At 36.9% G+C, this 10,000-nt stretch overlaps 1 protein-coding gene across 1 annotated transcript in view; it reads left to right on the top strand.

Annotated features, from left to right (window-relative positions):
• pik3cb (phosphatidylinositol-4,5-bisphosphate 3-kinase, catalytic subunit beta) overlaps nt 1–10,000 on the top strand; it is a 79,602-nt gene that overhangs the window by 56,995 nt on the left and 12,607 nt on the right. The window contains exons 8-16 of the mRNA XM_056473251.1: nt 253–351; nt 1,888–2,139; nt 2,289–2,385; nt 2,583–2,713; nt 4,770–4,820; nt 5,027–5,215; nt 5,291–5,412; nt 5,487–5,630; nt 5,752–5,851. Coding sequence (XP_056329226.1) covers nt 253–351; nt 1,888–2,139; nt 2,289–2,385; nt 2,583–2,713; nt 4,770–4,820; nt 5,027–5,215; nt 5,291–5,412; nt 5,487–5,630; nt 5,752–5,851 — 1,185 coding nt within the window. The remainder of the gene's footprint in view (nt 1–252; nt 352–1,887; nt 2,140–2,288; nt 2,386–2,582; nt 2,714–4,769; nt 4,821–5,026; nt 5,216–5,290; nt 5,413–5,486; nt 5,631–5,751; nt 5,852–10,000) is intronic.

Below are 10,000 nucleotides of genomic sequence, written 5' to 3'. Positions count from 1 at the left end.
AATTAATATCAAACAAAGGAATTTGACACTTTAAAATGCATTTGTTCAAACCATTGCAAAGGACTCTTAAATTTAACAGATTTAACAGAATGTCCAACCCTCTGATTCGTAAAAGTGTCACATTTGATTAAATGTAGATTGTTCATCACACCCCATAAATAGTAACTGACCAAATGTTTTTTGTTTGTTTGTTTGTTTGTTTTTGTCTTTGTAAATGTTAAAACCCAACTGATCTCTCTCTTTGTCTTTCAGTTACCACAACAACATCATACATGTGTTTGGAAGGTTAATTCTTTGTTTAGAATTAATCTTGTGAAGGCTAATAAGGTGAATGCTGAAGATGCTGCTAAGGTAAACATGGACAACGCCTCTACATTCTGAATGATCCTACATGCTATAATGATTATCTGCCTCCTGGTGGTCCAGAGACAGTATTACATTAAACTAGGAAAAAAAAAAAACGTGTGTAAAGTTGCAGTATTCCAATCAGGCAGGACGCACCAGGGGGGGTTGTTGGTTTGGTTGCCAAAAGGGGGCATTGCCCCTTCAGAAAGAATTTGTCACCTCCAACCGTCAGAACACACATTTAGATATTTTATAATATAAAAAAGCAATTAAATTATGAAAATTGCAAGATTAAAGCTAGGCCTATAGTACAAAGATCTGGTCTCCACGTCAGGTCAGGTGCGCTCGTATATAGCCTTTAAACCGTGCACACGGCGGCGGAGGCGCACTCAACTCACACGGGAGAGATGTGGACTACTGGAAGACTTGAAGTTGAGCAGCCTAATTCATTACATGTTTTGGTTAACTAATTCTTTAAATATAACTCTCTTGCGCTCTAAAAGGAAAAAATGCAGAAGAAATTTGCCGTTAAATTAATTTTAGCAGAGACGCAACTGCCAGTCATTTGTACATTAGTTTTTCATTTAGGGGATATGTAGCCTAATAAAAATGTTTAGTTCTGCCTACACTAATGCCTTAAAATGTAACTAGGTAACACATTTAGCTACTGTTTTTTAAAATGACATTAGATTGTAACATTTAATTTTTTCCTAGAACTGATATTGGTTGGGTAATAGGCTACATGAAGCATGAAACTCGGTTATGCTGATTTCAGTAGTAGTAATATTTATTATATGCATATTTGTATTTGTTTTATTAAAAACAAGCTTAGATTTTTCCACTTGTCAGGTTTTGGACCATATGGGGCATAGCATGTGTATTTGGATATAACTCAAATTATATTATATATATTTTATATATTATATATAGTTATTATTGTTCATTTATTCGTTTGCTGGAAATTAGAACTGAATTTAGAAATAGTTTTGAAACAAATCTTTGCGCTTAACAAGCTAAATTAATTATGTAGGCTAATGGATGTCTTCAGTGGAGCGCATTAAACACTGTTTCCTTATCCACGAAAGAGAGAAATTGAAAGTCAAGGCCGTTTGGAGGAGGCTCATTCTTTATTCTTACGCTGCAGATGGTCTGTTTAACTGTTTTCTCGCTAGTGAAGTGTTTAGTTTTTACACTTACAAAGTCCACCATGTAAATAGCAAATGCGCCATGGCGCGACGCAACTGACTCTTAACGGGCATGGGAGATGAGACTCTGATTGGTTTATTCTCCAAACACACCCATAACTCATTAAGAGAACAATCACAACCCTGTTAGACCATAGCATTATAATAGATTCGGACAAGCCCTTAATGCTTTTGCGCCCTGTGCTTTAGACTTTGCACCTAGAACGTTAAAATAGAGCCCTAAGTCAGTGATGCTAAAAGCTGGTCAGACAAAGATGATTTTTCAAACACCTAGAAGCAATTTAGCATTATTAATTTTGTCTTTTTTTTCTCTCCTTTTTTTTGTTGTAATATGTAGATCCAAGTTCGAGCAGGACTTTTTCATGGTGCAGAGTTGTTGTGCAAGACAGCTGTCAGCAATGAGAGCAGCAGTCGATCTGAACATGTGTGGAACAAAACACTGGAGTTTGACATTCCTGTTTGTGACCTGCCACGGATGGCCCGCCTCTGCTTTGCAATTTACGCCGTTATGGATAAAGTGAAAAAACAGAGATCCACCAAGAACACACACCTGAACAAATACCAGACTATCCGCAAGGCAGGGAAAGTAGTAAGTACTAACTCACACTACCTTTATTAATAGCACAAAATCATGTTATCATAGTAATTCAAATTCTGTTTAGTTTTGTGCAAAATCCTCTATACAATTAATTATTCTAAGCACTGACACACACTCACACATCTGTTTACATTCAATAGCACTACCCAATTGCATGGGTGAATACTATGGTATTTGACTACAGAGGGCAGCTGAAAACTGGTGACATTATCCTCCACTGTTGGTCCTCTTTTCCTGGTGAGAAAACACACACACATTCTCAATTGACTGGGGTGTGATTGTGACTGTGCTTGTGTAAGCTGCTGGATCTATGTCTCATAGGGTGTGTGTCTGTGGAACTAAAAAAACACTGTGTTTTGTGTAAGACTCTGAGCACTGATGCTTAGTAAAGGAAGGAAATGTGCTCAGGAAATGCCTTTTCCTGTATGTTGCAGATGAGCTGGAAGAGATGTTGAACCCTATCGGCACCATTCAGACTAATCCATACACAGAGAATGCTACAGAGCTACATATAAGCTTTCCAGAATACTCAACGCAACCGGTTGTTTTTCCTGCTTTTGACAAGGTATGGCTATCCACTGACATTCACAACAAGAATATACACATGCTCATTTGTGGATCATTTGTTTCTAACTTATGATTCACTTAGTCTTGCACTGTCAGAAAAGGACTGGCACTTTTGACCTCCACTCTCAAATAGGTCAGCAACCTGAGGCTCTCGAGTCGCATGCAACTCTTTACCCTCCCTGCTGTGGCTCTCAAATGACATGTTTCAAAAGGAAGCTATAAAACTTTTTAAAAACTTTTATTAAACCGGAAGCAATGGTGGTTCAGACAACCCCAGTAGGTCAGGAGCAAGTGTGCCACATGCCTGCTTTTAAGTGACGCTCCCGGCCGTTAGATCCCCCCCTGGGGGCTGGCTGCAGTACAAGTCATAACCCCGCATAACCTCGCCCCGTCATAATTCTGTGTTAATGAACGAGACTTGGACTCAAATAAAAAAAATTCATTACACTTGCAATAAAATTTCCAGAAAGATGGTTTTGGTCAATTCAGGCACTGGTTATCAAGCTGATATAGGTGCAAATCTTCATTTCTGTAAACAATATGTTTTAGCCAGTAATGTAATGCTATAAAAACGGGGCGTGCCATCATGATTGACAGTTGTGATTGACAGCTCTAAGCAGACCGTCGGAGCTTTGGGAGGACACTGAAGCATTAATGTTTAATTTCTGTGTTATTTTACCATGATAAAATTAATTGTTTAGCGATGAACCATACTTTCTGGCCTACAAGATCTGATGGATCACTGTTTATTTGGTAAAGTGAGGGCTTTATTGTTAGTTTACTGACACACGCCTAGCCATGAAGGGAAAATACAGGTTATCATTTTCTAGCAGTAATTCTTTTTATGGGCCTGAAATAATAATTGGGAAGACAAAACTAATGTTAGCCTATTTCCACATTGATCACCTGTAATGTTATTTGAACTTGATTCACAGGACGTCACTGACATTTTGAGTTTCGGCATTTTATTGAGTTAATCTACTGAATTTGCTGTTAGAAAATTTTAATGTTCTACAAACAGAATCTTTAAAACAAATAGAGCTGTAAATGTTAGATATTATTTATATACATCATTTGCCTTTTGTTTTTAATTTGTTTTTAATTTTTGCCAGATATTAAGGCATCGAATAAACCAAATCAAAACAGAGGCAAAAAATGATAAACAATATACATGTTGCAGCAGCTGATAGACATCAGTTGTTGTACTAACACTTTTTATATGCATATTTATATTTGGTTTTAATAAAAACAAGTTTACAGTTGTCCACCTGTCAGATTTTGGAGACGTATGCATCACCATATGGGGCATAAGAATAGGATGTGTTTGGATATAATTCAATAAACGTTGTTTTTTAACCACACTTTATTGTTATTGCTCATTTCTTCATTTGCTGGAAATTAGAACCGAATTTAAAAATAGTTTTCTAAAAAAATACTTGCGCTTAACAAACAAAATTAAATATATAGGCTAATGGAGGCTAATATAAGGCTCTTCAGTGGAGTGCGTGCAAACCGTTTGCTTATTCATTAAAGGAGTAAAGTAAAGAGGTAAAGTAAAGAGGCCGAATGGAGGAGGCTCATTCTTTATCTTCGCGCAGATGGTCTGTTTAACTGTTTTCACACTAGAGAAGCATTCAGTTTTTCCACTTATAAAGTCCGCCATGTAAATAGCAAATGCGCCATGGCAGGATGCAACTGACTCTTAAAGGGAATGGGAGATGAGACTCTGATTGGTTTAATGCATATTATGCTCAAAACACACAAACTCATTAAGAGAATAAACACAACCATTTTAGACCATGTGCCGGGGCACAAAACGTATTTTTCCGTCCTTACAATAGCGAAAGTGGATTCGGACATGCCCTTAATGCTTTTGCGCCTTTAGACTTTGCGCCTAGATAGTTAAAACAGAGCCCTTAATCTTTTTTTTTTTTTTTTTTTTTTTTTTTTTTAACTTTAGATGGCCAAAAATGTAAAAGTAAATTTATCGATGCCCAAAATCTTTGTTTGTTCCTTCATGTTAATTGCTGTTCTTCATTGATGTTTTTCATTAGATCCTGGAAAAAGCTGCAGAAATAGCTGGAGCCAGTGATTCCATGTCAATGGTAAATTATATTGAAACAATATTAAATGTTATAATGATATAATGACCCAGCTTTCCATGGCCCTTATTTGTAATTGTATGATTTATTTGGATCATTCATCCATTATTGTCATTATTTTCTTGTAATTACCATTATGTCTATGTGATGTCCTTAATGATGCATTAAAATAATTGTCATGTAATTGTGGTGTATTAAAATAATTGTAGGGTCGTGGGGGAAAAAAGCTTTACATAGAGCTGAAGGAGATCATGGAGAGGGATCCTCTTTCTCAGCTGTGTGAGAATGAGAAGGATCTGATCTGGACACTTCGCTACGACTGCAGAGAAAATTTTCCTCAGTCTCTCCCCAAACTTCTACTCTCTGTCAAATGGAGCAAACATGAAGACATGGCTCAGGTATAAAGAATAAACAAACACATGCATATACATTCAATAACAGACATTTTTAAATGTCTTTCTCTTGTACTGCAGCTACAAGCTTTGCTGCAGATTTGGCCTAAGCTGAGTCCTCGAGATGCTTTGGAGCTTCTGGACTTCAACTATCCAGACCAGTATGTCAGAGAATTTGCAGTCAGCTGCCTCAAAGATATGAGGTGAGGAGCACATGCTGTCAAGCAGCCTCATGAGAAATGCTGAAATCCTAAATGTTTGTTTTTGTGTGTGTTAGTGATGACGAGCTGTTGCAGTATCTGCTGCAGCTTGTGCAAGTGTTGCGCTATGAGCCATACTATGACTGCACCCTCAGCCGTTTCCTCCTGGAACGTGCTCAGACCAGCCGTAAAATTGGCCATTTCCTCTTCTGGCATCTCAGGCAAGTGTACATCTGAAGAAAGCCTGAATGTGTAAATATGTTCGGTTCAACCAGTATTTCATTATGATTATACAGAACTAATGTCTGTGTTTATTGTGTTTGTTTGTGTTACGCGATACAGGTCTGAAATGTACATGCCAGCTGTATCGGTTCATTTTGCTCTGATCTTGGAGGCATACTGCAGAGGCTGCATCCCACACATTGAAGTTCTCAAAAAGCAGGTGCAAAATGTCATGCCAACTTTTTAAATTATTATCAATTACAGTCTGAAGTAAAACTTATTTAAGGTAAAATCCAATGTCAAAAATTAAAGAATTTAATCTAATTAAAGATGTAGCCAGAAGATGAGGGTCAGAATAAATGGGGGAAGGCCAGCACTTTTAGTAAATAGATTTAAGCTTCATTGACCCGAATTCTGCATCGCTCGTTTCTTTACTTGGTCATACACTCAATTTTCTTGACTGTTTGTTATGTTTTAAAGTTGATGCACATTTGTGAGTAGAAATTGATTGATTAATTCAATTCTTTTTTTATAGTGCTTTAACAATAATTGTTTCAAGGCAGCTTTACAGAAGGTGCACGTTATTGCATTACAGTCAAATTAAGAAAAGTTAAAGGTGCAGTAGGTGATCTGCCACAATGCTAGCCTGTTAGCATAAATCTCTGAAACACAGTCCCTCCCCTGCTGTCCAAAGCCACACCTCCTGAAAAACGCGAGCGCGCGCACCTTAAAGATGACAGCAGAATCCTCTTTCATGTGTTGAGCTAAGGCTTGGCTGGCAGCGTGCAGGAATTACACTCATTCCTAAGCCATACTTGCATGCTATTTCTGACCGAATATTCAGAGTAGCAGTAAACAATATAGGGAGCGCGTCACAAGTTGTCATTGTTCAAAAATGAACCAATGTGAATATAAAACCAGCTTCACCTCAGTAAAGCAGGCTAGGCGGAATAGCGATACTACTGATGTTTTGTTTTTAAACTAAATAGAATCTACGTTATCGATGCTGTAAAAGGTCCCTTATGAAACTGAAAATCGTCACATCAATTTATCATCGGAAGATTTCAGTGGCTGAACATCACTTCTGTGCATATAACCCATTCATAATAACTTAACCTACATCAGCTCTGCGTGACTAAAATAGTTTTAAAACAGAACATTACCTGTCTAAGAGAAATACATAAACCATAATGTCGTCCTTCCTCCAGTGTGCAAAAGTGACTCCCAATATTGATTCAGGATTTTCAAAAAGTTTTGATTCATCATGTTTTTACTGCTTGCTCTCGCGCTCGCTCGCTCACTCTCTCTCTGTCATGAACGCGCAGCACGTATATGCACAAACGGCAGAGCTGCGTACAAACAGGTGCGCAGTAGCTCAAATCTGCATTTGCTAACAGACAGTTTGAGCTACTTATCAGAATTATGGAAGATGTCGACCTGACACAATTTTAATTGGATGAACATTTTTTAGTCTTATGCCTTAGTCAGAATATAAAATTACATTTAGATCATTTACTTTAATCATTACTATCAGAATGTGAAGAGACTTTCAACCAGCACAACAAATAATGTTTATGAAGACAATCACCTACTGCACCTTTAATATAACTTTATTACTTACTAATAACTTTAATTAACTAGTAATTAATAGCTTTTAACATTCATTCATTAATGCGATTGCTTTTCGGTTTAGTCCCTTTATTAATCAGGGGTAGCCAAAGTGGAATGAACCGCCAACTTATCGAGCATATGTTTTGTTTTATGCAGCGGATGTCCTTCAAGCTGCAACCCATCTTTGGGAAACATCCTCACACGCACTCATTCACACACATACACTATGGACAAATTAGCTTACCCAATCCACCTGTACCACACATTTTTGGACTGTGGGGGAAACCGGAGCACGCAGAGGAAACCCACACGAACACAGGGAGAACATGCAAACTGCACACAGAAACACCATCTAACCCAGCCGAGGCTCGAACCAGCGACCTTCTTGCCGTGAGGCGAACGTGCTAACCATTGCGTCGCCCTAGCTTTTAACAGTTAAAGTTTTATATATAAACATAGTTAACCTGCAGTTTTATTGCATATAAGTGATGTACAGTATATGTGTACACAGAAGACCCTAACAAACACCTAGCAACACCTTAGCAACCGCCTAGCAATCACTTAGAACACTCTAGCAACCACCTAGCAACACCTTTGCAATGACCTAGAGAATCTAAGCAACCGCCTAGCAACACCTTAGCAAAGACCTAGCAACCAATCAGTACACCTTAGCAACCACCTAGCACAAAACAGACCAATCCATACTAGAAACCTGCTAACCTATATATAGTTCTCTATCAATGCCAACTGCTTCAAACTTCTTAAAAACTATTTCAATTATTTCATTTTTAAAACTGCTTCAAACTTTCAGATGAGGCTTTCTCAAGACACTTTAAAGTTTGCCTACGAACTTTACCTTTCTAGTTGTCTTTTTACTATTCTGCCCTTGTAAGAGAGTTCCCCTTCTTTAACTAAACAGATAGACAACTCCTTCCACTGAGATATTGAACTGGAATATGGATTTATTGTGACCACCACTTCAAATGTAGATGGAACAGAGTAAAACTGAAATACAGAGAGTAAACAAACATGATAAAATGAGAATTGAAGAAATATTACTGTACAATCGAAAGAGACGTACACACAGTAACACCATAATGATGTGGATGCGTGAATTTTTGATCTAAAGCAGTCTTATGAAACAAAGTTTACCATAAAAATGTTCCCAATACTAATATATAATGTACACGAAATCCTCAGTAAAAATGTCAGTACTTACAGAAAAAGCTTCTATAAGTGATTACCAAATGAATAGTCTGAGAGGCTGTGTGGCTGTCAGCATCAAAATTTTTCAATGCTAAGATTAGCAGAACAGTTCCACCTAGTGGAGCAAAAGTTAACTACACTGGAACAAGTACGTTTTAATGAACTTGCATTATCTAACAACACAAAAATTATATTATACAGTTGAAGTCAGAATTATTACCCTTAGAATTTTTTCTTTTTAAAAATATTTCCCAAATGATGTTTAACAGAGCAAGGAAATTTTCACAGTATGATAATATTTTTTTCTTCTGGAGAAAGTCTTAATTGTTTTATTTCAGCTTGAATAAAAGCGGTTTAAAAAAAAAAAAAAATTTAGGTCAAAATTATCAGCCCCTTTAAGCTATATATTTTATATATTTTTTTAAGCTATATATTTAGCTATCTATATTTTTTTTATATATATTCGATAGTCTACAAACTGTGGGAATATAAATTTATATAATCTAGTTACAAATTAGCAATAATCTATATATAACTGATAAGTTATATTCTTTGGTTTTTAATTAGCTCATTTCATTCAAAACTTCAGCTAGGGTGTGACAGACCTTAAAATCTTTTGGTTTCCTGAGCACTGACTGTGCCAAAGTGGTGCAAATGCTGAAGGCATCGTCTCAATGACTCTTCTTTTGTCTTTGGGTGATACTTTCAAGCTGGTCAAGTGGCAGGACGGGCTCCAGTACTCTATTTGCATGCTTTGTGTTCATACTAAAATGTATCATAAATGAGTACTTATATACTGATGAGATTGGGGCGGGGGGGAAAGGCAATTTACCCTGCTGAGAACAACACTTCATTTGCATGCTTTGTTTAGGTTCGTCCCCACCTCTATGTATCATTTGTCTGTTAAATGTATAAAAACCTATTGCCTGCTGCACTAAGAGAGAGTTGTTTCAATGACGCCACAGTGACGTCGAGCTTCTTATTAAAGGATTCTGCTTTGAAGATACACGAAAGTTCTCCCTGGTTTTTGTCGCTTCTTCAAATTCACAACAAGTACAAACCATCATTATACAATAACTTGCCTAATTACCCTAATCTGCCTAGTTAACCTAATTAACCTCGTTAAGCCTTTAAATGTCACTTTAAGCCGTATAGAAGTGTCTTAAAAATATCTAGTCAAATATTTTTTCATATTGGCAAATATTGAAATAAAATGGCCAAGATAAAATAAATCAGTTAATAGAAATGAGTTATTAAAATTATTATCTTTAGAAAAGTTCTTCTCTCCGTTAAACAGAAATTGGGAGAAAAATAAACAGGGGGGGGCTAATAATTCTGACTTCAACTGTATGTAAATAGAGCTCAAAGGGGTAGTGCAGATTGTTTTTAGGCTTGGTTGTGTTTATGGGGTGCAAAACAATGTGTGCTTGTGCTTCTTCGAAACACTTGATATGCAATAGTTCCAAAAAAAGAGGCTGTTACTCACACGAGTTGTGCATATAGATTGTATATACAGATGTAGCACCACATCTGTAGACAGCTTTTAGCTGCT

This window comes from Danio aesculapii, chromosome 15 (assembly GCF_903798145.1).
Source record: "Danio aesculapii chromosome 15, fDanAes4.1, whole genome shotgun sequence".
NCBI lineage: Eukaryota > Metazoa > Chordata > Actinopteri > Cypriniformes > Danionidae > Danio > Danio aesculapii.
Note: the sequence above shows the minus strand (reverse complement) of the source record. Positions and strands in the feature narration are given on the sequence as shown.